This window comes from Ostrea edulis, chromosome 3 (assembly GCF_947568905.1).
Source record: "Ostrea edulis chromosome 3, xbOstEdul1.1, whole genome shotgun sequence".
NCBI lineage: Eukaryota > Metazoa > Mollusca > Bivalvia > Ostreida > Ostreidae > Ostrea > Ostrea edulis.
The window spans coordinates 47,188,656-47,207,659 of record NC_079166.1 but is presented as its reverse complement, the minus strand read 5'-3'; the positions used below and the strand labels follow the sequence as shown (position 1 = coordinate 47,207,659).

At 33.8% G+C, this 19,004-nt stretch overlaps 1 protein-coding gene across 2 annotated transcripts; it reads right to left on the bottom strand.

The window, feature by feature from the left end:
- Positions 1–480: 480 nt before the first annotated feature.
- On the bottom strand, positions 481–18,790 carry LOC130052586 (protein draper-like). 2 transcript variants are annotated; one of them, XM_056157989.1, is made up of 4 exons: positions 18,601–18,790; positions 18,414–18,472; positions 8,916–9,053; positions 481–1,039 (listed from the first exon to the last, which is right to left on the bottom strand). In XM_056157989.1, exons 1-4 carry the CDS (start codon positions 18,687–18,689, stop codon positions 642–644), a joined length of 684 nt encoding a protein of 227 aa, XP_056013964.1. In that variant the 5' UTR covers positions 18,690–18,790; the 3' UTR covers positions 481–641. The 2 variants fall into 2 exon arrangements, with proteins under 2 accessions (XP_056013964.1, XP_056013965.1); XM_056157990.1 differs by lacking the exons at positions 8,916–9,053; positions 18,414–18,472; positions 18,601–18,790 and adding an exon at positions 1,754–2,133.
- Between the last annotated feature and the right edge of the window lie 214 nt (positions 18,791–19,004).

The window sequence follows — 19,004 nt, the reverse complement described above, 5'->3', positions numbered from 1 at the left end:
ACATTGAATTGAGAGGACTTTGGCTTCTTGCAAGGGCTATTGGTACTTTGCGGAACGGAACCGATTGTGGGGTACCCTAAGGGGGAATCCACTGTAAAAAGAAGTTGGTTGTTTCGTTCCGTTCCGCAAAGTACCAATAGCCCTTGCAAGAGGTACGTAAATAGACATGCTAAAGTTGTGGAAATGACAGTTGACATATACATGCAAAAGGCTAACAGTACGAATACAGAAAATGTTCAAAGGGGTGGCGAGTTTTTTTATTGGTCCTAGAAAAGGAGATGTGGGCGAAAAACAAGCCCAAATTGAAAAAAAAAGATTATTTTTGTTATAAATGTTCAACCAAGGGGGAGATTGCAACCTCGGTACTCCGCCTCATCCACATCCGCCACTGATTCTTGTAGTATATCTACACGGACAAAGCTAACAAACACACTGTACACATTTTATCACGGACGTTTTAACATTTAAAAAAAAAGGTATATGCAATGAACTAGTGTAATTTAAGAGTTTAATTACATGTAAAGCGAAATATTACTATTGAAATTGCAAATAAGATACAATAGATATATAAATTAATCAATGTAATTACATGGAAAATATTGTTTCGCACATTGCAAAGGGGTGGCTTTGGGTATGTGGATCTAAATGTCACATGCACGTTCTAGTATTGGCATTGCAGAGCTTGAGACCCGCACGCCTACACCTGAAGTCGATGGCAGATTAATCTCGACATTTTCGTACGATGTATCGTTTCCACGATAATCTCCGGTTGTGTCGCTAATCTCGTGTACATGTGCTGCTGCAGTATGCCTCCGTTCATAAAACCCAACAGCCAAGTAAGTACAGCATAGAATAAAATCCACAGAACCAAACACCAGTATAAGGACAAGCAGAACATCATTGATGTTGAGAGACTCCGAATTTCTTGTTTCTGGGTTCAATTTCTTCGTAGTTCTGTCTACAGAAGAATGAGTGGTTCGGTGTATCGCGACTGGTTGTGTTTCTGTTGTACAAGGGGTGGCTTCTTCATCAGAATCCTCTTACAAATATAAACAATAACACAAATCAATCATTAGATATTACATATTTACATCTTAACAATATTTTTTCTTTTTCTAATAAAATCTCATTAACGAATATCATATTCTTTCCATTCTTCAAAATAACTAGCAACTTGACGTGAAAAGTATTTCAAGCTTCATACAAAAATCTGAATGAATAATGATATTAACATTTTTCGAAATTAGACTGTATTACATGTAAGTACCCATACGCAATTACTTATACAGGTACCAAGTACATGTATAAATATAAAACAAAAATCATACGCACTTTGATTTTTTATGTTGACTGGTGATCAATGACAATCATTTATTTAGAGAGGGAGGGGATAAACCCTGCTAGTCTATCTACATAGCATTATTTAGCGCAAGCTCTTGTTTATGCACAATCAAACTAATTTAAATCGGAATGGAAGTTTTTTTTTTATTACGTGTATATGCATCGGCATCTTCGCTAACCAGGCAATCTAAGGTTTAAGGGGAGAGAGGAGTTACAAGCATAAGTTTTTACACTTATTCCTCTTTAAATATATCTTAAAAATTTTATAAGATATCTTATAAAAGTTAGATATCTTCAAAATTTTATGAGATATCTCATATTCTTTATATATATTTTATAAAAGATATGATATGTCCCTTTTGCGGGTTTGAATCCCTCTCGCGCTAATAAGTGAGAAAGTTTCCCAGTTTACTTTCGGAAGGTCGGTGATCTCTTCCCAGGTACGTTGTATCTTGGTTTTCTCTTCCACCAATAAAAACTGGGCACCACCAGATAACTGAAAAATTGTTGAGTGTGGCGTAAAAACAAACAAACAAATCTATATAAGATATCTTATAAAACATATAAGATTTTATATACCAATCCATGATTTTAGTTTTGAATCAGCCTTATGGAAATTTCCAAAACGAAGCGAGGCAACATTATAACATTCTTGGCCGATAAGTTGCGATTGGATTATAGCATGATCAGCAAAAAATTGTGTAGGTTTTTAGTGATAGTTATACTTTTAATAGTTTTGACTAGGCCCATATTTGTCATGTTATGAAGATTTATAATTATTTTATTTATATACATCACGTCTCTATATGAGTGAAAAATTCTCTCTCTCTCTCTCTCTCTCGATCTCGATCGAGATCGAGATGATATTTAAGAAATAAGGTATCATTTAAAAATATTTATCGTGATATAAATACGGGTTGGTCACGTGATCAAATTTGATCGATGATTTGATAGATGATTTGATCATGTACCAACCCGTATTTATATCCCGATAAATATTTTTAAATGATACCTTATTACTTATATTTACATTTTTGGTCGGTAATATTGCTGAATTGTGTTAACAACACGTTTCCATACATTTCAAATTGTTGACGTCCACAACGAAGCGTCATAGATGTTCAATATGACGACAACACAAAAAAAGTTCTATAAAATGAAGAACTGTTTTAATTATTAAGACGCTAGAAAGCAAGTATATCAACATATACTTATACATTAACTCGGGAGTATATAATGGAAAATTCTTCCATATGTTTAATTTTAGAGGGTGGGGGAATTATGATTTAAACGGGAATGCGCAATGTTATACTTAGAGTTGTGATGCGCTTTGACTTTTGAAAAGTGAAGAAGACGTTGAAGACCGACTTTGAAAGATATTCTGTGGATATTACGGAGTTAACAGAAGACTGAGATGGAGGAACATGAAGAACAGGGCGGCAGTCGTCAGGTGTAGGCAAATCATTTATAGACAGGACAGAGGACGCAGCTCAGATGAATCTGCGGAAAGAACTGAACATCGCAGAGAATGTGGAACTGCACGAAGGTAAGAGACGGTTTGGATTTGGATATGTAATTGTTGACAAACATGAGCTCACTGAACGCTTCTTTTGACTCGATAATTTTTTGTAATAGGTTTTTAATGACGCCTCGTTTCGATGTCCGGACATGTCCCGACATAAACTTGGGAACCGACATCAATCACCTATGGCTGCTGTGGTACGGAAGCAGCGTGGTGTGTAGGTCTTAATGCACTTTGACGACTTATCGGCTATACATCCTGTGAATGACCTTTTTGCTAAAGCCTGATGTCATCGTCTAGCAGTAGGTACAATTCCGCATCACCGATGACCAGGGTGAAGTTGTAGCAGACGAAATTTTAGACATACATTAGGCCTAGTAAGCTAATAACTAAAGACATTGTTTACAGAAATGCTTTTATCAATTATTGATGAAAGTCCACTGCTTGGAATACAAATAAAACCGTAAATACATTTTGTGATGTTGATTTCATCTATTCAAAGATTTCTGTAGTAAGTGAGAGCGATTGCTAGATGTGTATTCCCTTAGTAAAAGTAGTAACTGTTACCTACTTTTAACAAATGTTCATACGCACAGCCGTGACCTGTTGACCCCGTAGTAGATTTATCCAGGGATAAATACGTATTGCTCGTAATAGTGTTATGTAGGAGAAAACAGTTGCAAATGTAAATATTAAACAATAAACAACCAACCAACTTGCATGTATATACATCTCATTCAACGAAGGAAGTAAATTGTAAAATATATAAGATATCTACAAATGTACGTTTTATAAGATATCTAATGAAAATGTTGTAAGATATCTTTTATTTTTATAAGATATCTCATATAAACAGCAGGTGTGGCACTAGCTTCAATAAGGTAGCCCTATCCGATTTTTTTTATTCTGATGTTTTCGGGATAGGGCTACAATACGCCGGTTTCGAGATACGTCTGAGTTTTGGAGAACTCTCGTAGTTAGTAAGGTGCAAAACAACTTGTTTACACGCGGGAGTGGGACAGATATTCATCACTACATAAGTGAATCTGCTCAGTAAGTTTATCATACGCAGTTTCATCACCCAATTTCGACTGATACATGATTGATTGATTGTATCTTGCTTAACGTCTCGCTCGAGAATTTTTCACTCATATGGAGACCTCACCAAGACCGGTGAAGGGCTTCAAATTTAGGCCTATGCTCGGCGCTTACGGCCATTGAGGAGTGAGGGTTCTCTAGCGTGCCACACCTACTGTGACACGGGACATCCGTTTTTAAGGTAGGTCATCTCCGAGGACCCGTGACATTCCCATCTGATGCCGAGCGTTTGGCGATGGAACTGTCACTACCTGTTTTAACGATTTAGGTCTGTCGCGGCCGGGATTCGAATCCCGGCCTTCCGCATGCGGGGCGAACGGGGTTCGAAACTAAGTAAATGGTAAGTATTCAAGAAGTAATTAAATACTTAGAATTCTTATTATATCACGTTATTTTGTTGCTGCTAGCTATCATATCCAGGACTTTGCTTGAAAATATGACATTGTATTTATGTTTCCACCTTAGTAAAACATTTCTTTTGATAGTATTTTACATTTCCTACATCAAGTACTTATCTATACATTTTATCGTCTTTCTCACTGACTGTAGTACCACTCTGTCCCACCTAAGCATTCAAAGTTCCACTAAATGAACCTCCTACACAGTAGAGTTCTAATCTCGAAACTGGAGTATTCCATAGGATCTCTGAAATGGTACTAAATAATTTTATGAATATCCGATAATAAGCTCCGTGTTTTAGTCCCAAATGTTGTTTACACCAAAAACAGAATCAACTTTGTGCTTGGGCATGTCTAATAAAGGTGTTTTTCATTAAACATCATGTACAGCATGCAAAATTTGCTTCGCCATGCTTGTTATCACGAGATCTCGAGGGTGGATTTACTGAAAAACCTAAACATTGACAATCTGCGCGAAAATGTAGTTACTAGAGCCACTCTGACAAAGAAAGGAAAATCATATGGTTGCAGAAAGAATTTACACTCTGCTGTTCGTTTTTTAGACGGGGTCACGTGACCCCGTCTATTAGTTTACTGTCAGTCGAGGCCTCCAAACGGAAGCCGTGCGGAGAACACATGAATTGAATCTACGTGGAAGAAAAGAGTGCATAAATTGCGGTGATCATTTTGTACACAGATTTGAAAAATATAAGATCAATATTTTGAAGAAAAAAACCAATCTTTTTATTTTTCATTGATTTATTAGATGAATTTGAATTATCTTTCAAACAGAAACGATTGTTGTTTTCATGCGCAGATATTCTTACTTTGTTTACACTCGGCCTTTTTTACGGAAGAAACCGAGAATATGCGAATGTATCCGGAGTTTGTCGTGTTATTTATTCTATGCACGCAAAAAAATAGTGTCAATGCAAGCAAACTGACAACTTGTGTACAGGCGAGTTCTTTTGGACGTTTTTTCTTATTTATTTTGAGGTCAAAAGGTCAAAGTCTCTTTTTCACTATATCTGTAGATTTGAGCTTGCCTCTAACTTTTATACATGTACTTGCTGGTGCATGTTTATCAGACTTCAAATCCTGATGACATTCAAGATTCATGTTGCTTTTGATATCCAAAGGTCAAGGTCATTATCACACTAAATACCTATTCCAGCCATTCAAAGCTTCAAACTTATAAACTATATAAAATACGTGCATGTTTTTACTTCGTGAATACAAGCGTGCATTATTTTCCAAACTGTAACTCGGCCATACGCATCTTTGATGCTTAATATTTTGAAATTATATAATTTACAGCTCTTTATATCTGGCTTGTGGACTTGTATATTTATGATTGACTATCACATGTATATATCTTTCATTGCATAGAAAACTTCTAGTCCTAATGTGTGTCAAAATATTTGAAATTATGTAAATAATTTGTTAAAATGTTTACAATTTACATGTACATATTTACAGTTCTAGTAGTTTAGAACCCATTTTTAAGACCCCAAGATCGAAGATCAGGGGACATATTGTTTTTATCCTGTCTGTCATTCTGTAATTCTGTCTGAAACATTAAGCTTGCTAATAACTTTTGAACAGTAAGTGATACAGCTTTGATATTTCACATGAGTATTCCTTATGACAAGACATTTCCGTGGGTACCAATATTTTTGACACTGTGACCTTCACCTTGGAGTTTGACCTACTTTTTGAAAACTTTAACCTTGCTAATAACTTTTGAAAAGTAAGTGATAGGGCTTTGATATTTCACATGAGTATTCCTTATGACAAGACCTTTCCGTGGGTATCAACATTTTTTTACACTGTGAACTCCACCTTGGACTTTGACCTACTTTTTAAAAACTATAACCTTGCCAATAACGTTTGAACAGTAATAGCTAGAGCTTTGATATTTCATTTGAGTATTTCTTGAGACAATACCTTTTTGTGGGTACCAACATTTATGACCCTATGACCTCGACCTTGGAGTTTGACCTACTTTTTAAAAACTCTAACCTTGCCAATAACTTTTGAACAGTAAGAGCTAGAGCTTTGATATTTCATATGAGTATTTCTTGTGACAAGGCCTTTCCGTTTGTACTAAACATTTTGACCTTGACATTTGACCTACTTTTAAAAAGATTGACATTGGTCATAACTTCTAAATGGTAAGTATTAGAGCTTTCATATTGCGCTTGAGCATTTCTTGTGACAAGATCTTTCTACTGGTACCAAGATATTTGTCTTTGTAACCTTGGACATTATCGGGGGCATTTTGTGTTTCACAAACACATCTTGTTTTATACAAGTTTGGATTGTTTACATGTCCATCTCATTATAACCTTTTCTGTGATACTGAAAATAGCGATGAAAACCCAGCATTGCAATTTATTTAACCCTGATCAGGCATCAGTCTGTATTATGAACTCAAAATCTCACATTGCAACAGTATTATATTCTTTACACAATCATAGTTCACTGTTCTGTATCGATGTTACTATTCAACAGTAATGTTTTTACAATTGTTAATTGTCCAGATACTGATATATGCATAATATTCTAAAATGCCTGAATTTGCAGCACTTCATGTTATATTGTTTCACTTGGGAAGACAGTTGTCTGGCTTGTGGACTTGTTTTTCTATGTTGGACTGTAACATGTAAATATTTTTCATTGCATAGGGTGCGTCGAAAAATTTGAAATTTCTATGTTACCAGTAGTTTAGAAAATTTTCTTTACTAAAGAAAGAATTGGAGTATTTACATATCCACTTGATTTTAAACTTTCATGTGTTATTAACAGGTTGTATTGTGCAATTCCAAAGTATGTCATTATCAATTTTATCTTTAACATTTGGTTTCATTATGTTGGTCCATAAAAAATAAGCTATTAAACATATACTGTCATATCTCAACCTATCATATGTTATCTTTCTGTTCTGTTGACATATTAAACTTTGTTCCATACCTTTATCTATATTTCTTTTCATTTACTTTATTAAAGCATTCATGCTTTTTCACAAGAGTTCAGCACCTGATTTAGATATGAAGAGCTAAGTGCACAAGTTAAAATGGTGACCCTCACCATAAGATACAAACCAAGAATATTGAAGTTTATTGAGGAAGGAACTATCTCGGCGAAATGATAACCAAGAATATCGAGTTCTGGATCATATTGATTAAACAAAACTGGCCACAAGACTAGGAGGTCACAATGCAAGCATTCCTTTAGATATTCGTTTTGGCTTCAAAACCATAAACTTCAAGAAAATTTCGATTTTGAACACTTCTTTTCTTATATCAAAAACACGAATAGGAAGTTGTACGTAAATCTACTTTATTTCACCTGTTTTAACCAAAATTATTTGATATTAAATCGATGTTTACAGATAACCGCGTCATTCTGCCTATCAAGTGAGAGTCACGTGACCAGTTCAAACTTTCAGATCATCGGTGGTCTTATCTATGTAAATCTGTGTATTTTGTTACAACAGTACAGTGCCATAAGTTTAATAGAAATAAAAATATCAAACACTTCTTAGTAATTCGTTGTTTTACGCTCTTTCAGCCTTAAAACTAGACAGTTGCGTATCACGGTATGAGTTAATATACATCATGTTGGGATTCCCCTGACGCTCGTGGGTCTATTTATAGACGTCTAACACTGTATAATTTATGGGGTGATTTATATATGTACCACACTATATTTACTTTCTAAATAATATTCTCACTGTTTTCTTGTACATGCAGATGTTTTCAAGCATGTAATTAAGAGAAAGTTGATAACTTTATAAAGTAATTAATCTGCTTTAATGTAATTATGTACAAAAATAATACATGAACGCTTTAAATTAAATATGAAAGGATACTGAACTATGTTTGACTTGTTTTAGGAGATGTTTAACGCCGTTTGGATAGGGTGATTCGATCTGTTTCTTGGAATTAAGGTGATTTTGAGCTTTGTTTTCATCTGGTATCCTATTTTCGAGTCATTCCTTGTTAAGGAGGTATGCTACACCAGAGAAATTTGATTTAGATGAAAAGTGGAGGATATGTACAACAATATTTTGAAGTTGAAAATTTTCAAATTTACTTTATTTTGTCAAAAAATACAGTTCCAGTAGAAGGTAATCTGAAAAAAATTTAAAACCCCTGCCGGACTCGAACCTGCGACCTACAGTCCAGCAGTCGGTATTCAAACCTAATGAGCTACTCGACTAGGTATTTAAATGGAAAAGGAAAAGACAAATATTGCTGATATCGATTTTTTCATCCATGTTTTTAAAGGAAGTCAGCCATTATGATGATGTAGAGTACTACCTTAGATATGTATATATAGAGATTGAGAACAAAATGGATAAAAAGGCCCTGTGATTGCGTGTTGCAGCAGTTTCACACCACAATAAGCAAAATCATACTTTTTACATTCTCTACCATATTCTCATTGATGGTTGATCAGTTTAATTGAATTATAAATAATAAACATACTTCAACAATCCAAACGGTTTGAATGAAGTTTGAATAACCGTTAAAAGTGCAAAGGTTATCTACCTGTTGTTACGTCCTTACAACCGACGGAAACATTACACAAGTCCCTCTCACAGTCACACTCTTCCTGACATCCTTCTCCATAATAAGGATAGGGACACATTATACTACAGTTGATTCCAAGGTATCCCGGCAAACATTCTGTGACAAATACGGTTTGGTAAATAACAAAAGTGAAGATAACGAATTTTGAACAATCCTACGAATCCTATAACACCTATCCTATAATCCTATAATGCTAACAGGGACCTCTGGACACTCCAGAGGGGGTGTCAAGTGTCTAGAGGAGTAAGCATCCCCTGTTGACCAGTCACATCTGCCATGAGCCCTACATCTTGATCAGGTAAACCGTAGTCAAAATCAGTAAGTAAAGATTGGTACATGTACGCAACACTTCAGACAGCATTCAACCTAATCTCAGGTTTTATTTGGAAATTACATCATAACGACCATAGAATTTGCGACTTTAAACGAGACTGTTGAAATATATATACACACCATTTTCTACACTCAAGAATATCGTGAATATGGGACACAGCGTTTGATAATACATATACAAAGATTTAACTGCTTCCATCAACAACGAATTCGACAATACCAAACAATTATCAAACGCTATGTCCCATATTCACGATATTCTTGAGTGTAGAAAAGGGTGTATATATCATTAGTAAGATGGTATTAAAATGATCAATATTATTGAACATGCATCTTGATCAACAAAATCTATGACGTGTAAAAAGTTGCAATACCAAACAAATATTGTTATATTTCGAAACTCTTGATTTACATTTGATAACCTTGTCATCTCTATACGAAAATCTTAATTTATATTCGATAATCTTGGTATCTATATGCTAAATTCGATTATCTTGTTATCCATATGCGATAATTTTGATATCTATATGCGAAAAGTTTGATTTATATTCGATAATCTTGATCTTTATATGCGAAAATTATAATTCATATGCGATTTAATCTTGATTTATATGCAATATATCTTGATTTGTATTAGATAATCTTGCTATTTATATGATCTTGTTATTTATGCAATATTCTTGTTATTTATAGTCGACGAAGTTTGATTAATATTCGATTATCGTGTTATCTATATTCGATTATCGTGTTATCTATATTCGATTATCGTGTTATCTATATTCGATAAAGCTTCATTTATCATTCAAAGTCAGTTAAAGTGTACCTTGTCACAAACGCCTTTCGATGACAGAAAACCACATTTTTAGTTATATTGGGGGGTCCAATTTAGCAACAATGTATGGCCGGTAAGTAAAAAGAGATATTGCGATGTATTGATCCCATTTACTGCACAAACCTAAAGGATGTCACAAACAAGGGTGATCGTATTCCTGCATTTAAAAAAATAACGTAGAAGTCCAAATAAAGAAGGCACAATAATGTTTTCTTCAAGAATAATGGGATAACCCATACATTTTACCTAAAAGTTTCTCCACAATTACCCCAAAAAGTTTTACAAACACATTCTGAGTGTTCCATTTACTACTAATGCCGTGGGTTACGTTACCATTTTCTTACAGTTAAAATGAAAATATATTTGGCACTTACGGTTAATTTACGTTGATAAAATTTATCATATAGTTACTGAAATATGGAAGATTTAATTATTAACAGGCAAAAGATAACTTTTGTTAAAAAACTTTCATGGATTTCAAAACATTTCCTACATGTGCATTTAATTGTGAATTACGTTACCCTAACTTTCACAGTCCTTGCATGCTACAAACTTCAAATATCCAGACACACTAATGTTAATAAAAAATAACACAAAGGCAATGCCTTAAGCTGCTGTAATTATTTTCTTATTCGACGTCTCCATATGAGTGAGATATTCAATCAATCTAAATAAAAAGCAAGTCCGTGAACTACGTTACAGTGAATTACGTTATAATCAATTCATTTAAAACTGTAAAAGAATCTTTTCTTGGAGCAAAATTACCAAGAATTTATCATTCACTTTGTCTGTCATACGGGTACCTGTAGAAAGGAAGTTTACACGCGGGAACGATTTTGACTACTACAGTATTGTAAAAATCATCTTCATTATAAGTATACTTATTATTAACAAATAAAACTATTTAATTCTTAATAATTTCATTAGAATTTTATTTTGGGAATGAAGAATGTATGTTATACTAAGATACCATGAAAATAAAATATTGATTCACCCTGTGTTTACATCTGGTATAGATATGTATTATAGTGTAACGTAATTCACGGAAGTGTAACGTAATATTCACATACTAATAAATACTGTTTTAATGTCAGATAATGACTAGAATGAGTAATGTTGAGCTGATGCTCTGAGCGCATCAATTCATTTGATAAGAGAAATAATCGATTTGATGCGTGCATCAATTCAACTAATGCGCGCAATAATTGAATTGATGATATCTCCAAACAATTAGAGATATCTTAGTTGGGTTTATGTTATTTTGGCGATCTATACCATCCTAGGAGGAGGTGGAATAGCTGTTTGGGATGCATTATGTTTCTGCGACGTATGTTTTGTAGACGGGAAAGTGGCACAGTTTTGAGACATGTTTGAGGGATGGATAAGTCACATGATTCATTGATCGATCGTTAATATATATTTGAACGTCCCGCTCAAGATACTTTCACTCATATGGAGATGTCACCATTGCCGATGAAAGGCTGCAAAATCTAGGCCTATGCTCGGCGCTTAAGGCCTTTGACCAGGGAGGGATCTTTATCGAGCCACACCTGTTGTGACAGGGGACCTCAGTTTTGGGGGGTCTTATCCGTATGACTCTTATGACAACCAAAGGGACTGAAGACTTATTCTAACCCGGATCCCCACGGGATTAACTGAAAATGACTTACGGCCTTTGAGCAGGAAGGGATCTTTATCGTACCACACCCGCTGGTACACGGGGCCTCGGTTTTTGCTAAATCATTCGAAGGACTGTCCCAATTAGTCGCCTCTTACGGCAAGCAGGGGGTACTGAGGACCTATTCTAACTCGAATCCCCAACGGATAATTATAATATGTGTTATGATCAAGGCACTGAGATTGGCATTCTTACCAACAGCAACAGCACTACAGACGAGTCAGCACTAGAACATACTGTTGATGAATCGGTGAATGCAAGTGAGCTCTATCAAGTAGATGCGTATGTTGCCGCCATATACGAAAATAAATGATATATTGGGAAAATCTTTGAATACGACAAAGATGATCAAGAATATCATATCACATACAATTTACGTTAGTTGGGGGGGAAAGTCCTTTAGATGGCCAAAACATTCGTTCCTGGTACATGACATTCTGTGCTCCCTTAACGAGCCCGTAGAGTGGGGCAAGACACGTAATATGGATCTAGAAAAACCCCAGAATCTGTTCGAAAAACTAATAAAACTCCTTTCTTAAGAAAAATTACGTATTCAAAATGTTTATTTCCATAACTGACACTTACATGTGAATTACGTTACACTGTCTGTTTTATCATACAGACTTGTTGTAGTATACAGTTTATTGTTTAAGACTATTAAACTTAAATGGGCATTAGAAATGGTGTATCTGTTGCTTAAATCATTCGTAAAAATTTATAATTCTGCTTTTTCAGAATACACAGCTAATTATTTCGCCTTTTATTTAACAAGGTGTGCGAAACGTGATTTAATTTGATGTTTACCAATCATAACAATTTAGAGATATATTTATGTTAACATTTGCAAAGTTGGTGCAATAAGTATTTTCATTTTCCGTATTCCAGTTTGTGGAAGTGTTATTGTTAAATCAATAGAAAACATGGGTTTGCATTTAATGGATGAATGTGAATTACGTTACAAAGACGACCATTTTCTCAAGTCTGAAAATAGATATTCCCTATGAATTTTAAAGTACAAAAACTTTTGAATATCTTTTGAAAAGGTGTACAAATGAAAATATATATCTACTTTTTTGTTAATTTTAGTATGAAAGTCTATCCAAAGAAGAAATAAAGTGGCATTTTCCTATAAACCATTTCCCCCCTTTTCATGAATTAAGTGTATCTAAATATGGACTATTTTAGAAGATATGGGAAATTTTGAATTACATTTTGGTTTTTAATTTCATGGTTATTATATATCTATCAAATAATGATATTGGAAACACCATTTTGAATACTACAATAATGAATGTTTTAAATTTTGAACAACATCTAAAGAAATAACGTTATTCAAAATTACAATGGATTTCTTTAAGATGTGTGTATAATATAAATCCTTTCAAGAGCTACCGTATGCGTTTTCTAATTCTACGAATATTGCTCTACAAAATCAAGACATTTCCTTGTTTTTTGTTTTTTTTAAAACTATTTGGGGCACTTTAATTGACTTTGGATGTTACATGTATATTCAATAATCGTGATATACGAAAAGAAGGTGTTACACGTCTCATGTTAATTTCCCTAAAGGTGTTGCATGAGATATCGATAAAATAAAGTTATTCAAATATATGATAAATAGAATATCACACTCTAATGTTGATCTCGGACCTGGGATTGGCCCCGAGAGTTGATCTCGGTCCGAGCCCGTAGGGCGAGGGCCGAGATCACTCGAGGGGCAATCCCAGGTCCGAGATCAACATTAGAGTGTGATATTATTTATATCATATACCTAAAACACAACAAGTTGATAAACATTTTTTTTTAAATTGGGTGGGGGTGGGGGGTCATTGACCCAAACATAAATACATGGTATACTGTACAACGATATTTGACTATTTCATTCCTTCAGAGAGTTTACTTTAATGGTTACGTTTCCAGTACTATTGACATTGTGAAACATGCTAAAGTCTGGGTTTTGTAGCTTTATTCCATTGCTGATTTTTATTTATTTTTTCGGATTTACCAAACTCGCCCGTTTTCAATATTTCATATAATTTGTAAGAGTTGTAGAACTTTGTTTACGTGGCGTCATCGAATGAACGGGAATGTTTACAGATCTGATGCTGCTATTTCTTTGCTTAAGGAATGTTACCTTATACTGAAGTAATTTTTTTTTTTTACCGTTTCCCATCTGTTTAGCATCTATAAGTCGTTGAAATACGTCGGAAGATAATGGTTCTACTTTTCTCGTTTTATTGCCAAGGGATTTTAGATTTCAGAAATCGTTTTAAAACAGTTTTCTACATCAAAATTGCTGTAAATTAACATTTTATCTCCATTAGGACCGGGGATTTCTGAAAATGCTTCAGTATCACCCTCCATAATCCTCCTACTGTTTTCTGTCACCTAGAACGTTGATTGTTTTGAAATGAAGTTAAACGTGTTATTGTTCTAAATAAACAATTGTTACTTGGGTTACCCCTCTTTGCTTAGATACTTTTTTTCATGTAGTTATGTTAGATTTCAAAAGATTAAAGAAGAAATAGCCATTTGAAATTTGAGGGCGAGACAGCCCCTTGACAACGGGCCGAGACAGAGATATCTACCTACCTACTTGCAGCTGTCTCACCCTAGCCAAGATAGGTGTATCAGGGCTGATACACTACTAGGTATATGATATAAAATCAATTGGAACTTATGCCTTGATTCAAATATTTTTGAAAATAAGTTTATAAGACGTGTATTAACAAGAATTAGCCGAATTAATTTGAGTTTAAACCAAGCAATAAGCGATTTATATGATTTTTAGCGTTAAAATAGTGGGACATCCCTGAATTTCAGAAAAACTGCCTCCGTGAAACAAATTGTATTTAGCATGAACATGATCTTCGAGTTTTCCACTAAAAAAACTGTCGCATTGAAATTTTGTTTCACGAGAGCATTTTTTGTTGTTGTAAATTTCAAAAAATCGAAACGATTTTACTGATATCATTTTCAACTTCACCTGTACGTTAGTTTTCCATTGCAACTTAAATTCTACTGCTTGGTTCAGTGGATAAGGTCGTAGATTTTAATGTGTAAAGAAGTAATCTTTTAACGACCGGGTTCGAATCCCTCACGGACACAAGATTTTGTTTTCAATATCATGTTTTTCATCTAGATTTTTTTCTTAATTGAAACACACTTACAATGTGCCGAGTTTGAAATAAAATTTCAACCTAGACACTCTTTAGTTTGTGAATGGGAGTCGAAACAAACACGCCGAATACAGCATGTGATACCTGTTTTAATAGTCAAGGGTGTTAACGAGAATTCTTAGGTTTTAAAGCTTTGAAAGAAAAATGTCAAACAAGGGAAATAACTGTTAAACAGTTTGAATGGATAAGACAACATGTATTCCAGTTGAAAATTGCTATGACAAATCAATGTTTTCAGGTGCATGTACTTGGAATTTTGTTGAACTTTATTAATGCGTATTAAACTTCTCATATTTTGTTTTGTGGTCAGAATTATGTACAGATGGTTGTAGAAAATAATACATGTACATACGAGTATATAAGAGCTTTTAGATTGTAGTATTATAGAATATTAAATATTTGATACACTCGTAACCCTATACATTGTGTCTAATACTCAGAAAATATTAAAACTATTTAATTTTCACGATTTCAAAAATAAATCTTAGACTATGTACGGACACATAAAATATCTTAGGCTTGCTATTAGTACTGGGGAATCCCACAGATATTTAAATGGCAAATACGTAATAAGAGTTTAAATAAAAATGGAGGTAAGTTCTACATCACTGTTGTTTAAATACCAGGCACAAAGCTCCGATTAGGGAATAGTACCGCTTCTGTGCAACACCCTCTTTGATAAATATTGCCTTTATAAAGAACTCTGTTTATTACATCTACATGTATCATGTACAAATCAACATTGTCGAATATTAATCACAATTTTGTTTCGAAAAAATAGCAAGATTGTCGTATATAAATCAAGATTATCGAATATAAATAACAAGATTATCGAATGTAAATAAAAAAAATATTGATTTATTGCATATAAATACAAAAAAAAATCCCCATCTAAATATCAAGATTATCGAATCTAAATCAAGACTTAATCAATATATTTTATGAGTTTTGTCAGACAAGGGGAATTGTTAATCATTTAATAACCTTTAAAATGTTGATTTAACTACTTCTCTCTGGAATGCGTCTTCCCCATTCTAATGATAGCGCTATTTATAGAACGGGAATTTCCACACAAGTATTATAAACGAAATGCATTGGTTTGATTTTTGTTTTTCGCTATCAAAAATAAACACAATCAAAGATATGAATAAAATACAAATTAATTTAAAGAAACAACATACATAGGCTAAGTGATTACGTGAACTTGATGACGTAATATAGTAACAATGGTAGATTCACATTCAGGAAGGTAAGTTGAAAACATAATTTAATCTTAGAAATAAACACGTTTGCTGCTATTTTAAATACGCTTTGGATTGAATAAACGTACTGGGCACAGCTTTAGGTCTGCAAGATATTACATGCATAACATCCACATAAAATTGATAGAACCACGATTGCAATTTCCAGACCTACATGTATCATGTTATATTTCCAAAAGTTTTTGATACGTCATATTCTCCTCACAAACCATTGGTTAGTGATGATGGGGTAAGGGCTTATTGTGAGATTTCAATATTAATTTAAAGTTATCAATTATCGCATTCTGTCCTCAAGCACCTTACGTTGTACATGTGTGATGTAATTTTAACCCATTCATATTTTTTTTAAAAAGATGACTTCAACGTTATCTGCGCTGGTGTGCATCCAAATAAGAGATGAGTAATTTCGCTATGTATTTTGTGTTACGATGATAGAATATTCACGCCCATGTTTCTTTCAAAACAATATATCATTATTCAGGCCAGAATTAAAAAGGAGTTTGTTTGCCATCACGCGACCGACCCATTTTTAATTCCCCGACTGGAAAGTTTTTAATGACATAATTTCGGCCATGTTTTTTTTTTACTCGAATTTCCGACTTCTGTTTTTCTTTCAAGTTCCTATCCGTGTTTGGTTCATTTTCACAAGTCAACGGTCATTAATTCGTTACCTCGCACCAGTCACCATTTAAAACACGGGTTTGGGACAGGGGATGACGGAATAAGCTAAAATTAAATCATCCAATGAGATTCCTCGTTTAAGATGCAAGTTTGGAAAGGGCAAAAACAGAAAGTAAACTGGTCTTCGTGGGGTACTTTTCTTAACATCAAGAACATTGCGTGATGTTTTTATTTTGTAACGAGGTAACTAATCAATAGCCCTTGACTTGTGAAGTTGCGTTTTGTTTTGTTTTTAGTTTTGTTTTTTGTGGCATTTTGTAAATCGCCGCAATTTTAAGCGCTCAAATGATAGATTTGGCACATGACATACTGGTAGAATTTTATCTATCCGACGAGGAATTAGTTTTCGAAATACCACCTAAAAGTATCGAAATTCCCCTCTAATTATATACATTAATGAAGAGACATTATTTGTCGAAATGCGCATCTGGTGCATCAAAATTGGTACCGTATAAGTTTTACATTAATGCATATCAAGTTTATATATGTTAATCTTTATGATAAAAGGTTTTTAAATTTGTGATTGTAAATTTAGGGAATTCAATTGTGTTCATTTCTCGCATTCACGATGTTTCAAAGATAACTCTAGCAAAATTTATACATAACATTTTTATTTTCCAATCAAGGGGCAGCATGATATTTTCCCCCCTATACAATATTTGTTTGAATTGCAAAATATATATGAATGTTAATTTAATTCAACTTAAGCAATGTATATATGTAATGATTAGGAAATAATGGTTGAACGCATTCTTCTAAATGAAAGAAAAATAACATGAATTACCTTCCTTAGATTAACACAAATTCTAATAAAACAAGACTCTTTTTTAATTAACAAATTTGTTATTTTTTCTTCAGAGACGGTATTTTACACATTGAATCAATCCCTAATATTTCAATTTAACTTTAAAAAATTGATTCAAAGGGGAATTTCGTTAGTTCTAATCATGGGCATTTCGGTAATTCGAGGTACCGCGGAGCACGGATTTAATGTATCAGAAATCGTTTGACCAACATCATTGAACATGAAATTGTGTGGGGTTTATACGAATAATGTTTTAGAACAACAACAATGCTACCAAGTTTCAGTTGCATAATACATTCATGTTACATTGGCCATTGAGAATAAAATCATGGCAACCAAGAAGACTCTAGACAAATTTGAAAAAACAAGGGACATATTCAAGACCTGGAAAACAAACAACCACAAAACAAGTAACATATCAGAATAACAAAATGATATATTAGCCATACACAAACTACTCCTGTCCATGAAGTTAAAACTGCACTTTTTAGAGAGGTTTCTGTTCACTGTTATAGGGTTAATTCATCAAAAGAACGCAAAATATAAAAACAGAGTTTTGATATTCAATATATTTTCAGCAAAAAAAAAAAAAATCCCTACCGACCGACCCAATATTTTTTATGACCCTCGGGCTATAGCAAACCAATATTTTTTTTAAATGTGGCCTCAAATGTTTTCATACTTACTTTCGCAACGTTGACTTTCAACATTCCATTTGTAATCTGGACAACAATTCTTGAAGCCCCTGATGATAAAAGTTAAATTTAGTTAACCAGTAAACTGAACTTAAGGAAAGTATTTGCAAACTGAATTTAATATGTTTTATGTTAAAATCTAGTAAATGAGTTTTGATTAAATGCGTGAAATACTCACGTTTCACATTTTGGAACGTCTGAACAATGTAAAAGAAAGCATGTAGCTAATAACAACGATGCTCTGATATAACCTAACTTGCGATCCATTAAATGGTATAGCGACAACAGCCAGATGCGTGTGCGATTTGATTTTTGACATAGTTTTGAAAAATTACAAGCGCACGGAACAAAGTTGATTTCCTTCTTCCGTCATTGCCCTTATTGGAGGCGTTTCTATAGAAACAGATCATATAATCACAACGACTTATGAAGATGATCGGCGGTGAAATTACACATTTTGGGGGGAATTATTGGTTCTATATTTATTTTATTCATTGGGTTGTGTGGGTTCACATGTATGTTCGTAACATCCCAGGGGGAGGGAGTATGTGCAGAGAATCTATAGACACGATATCCACACTT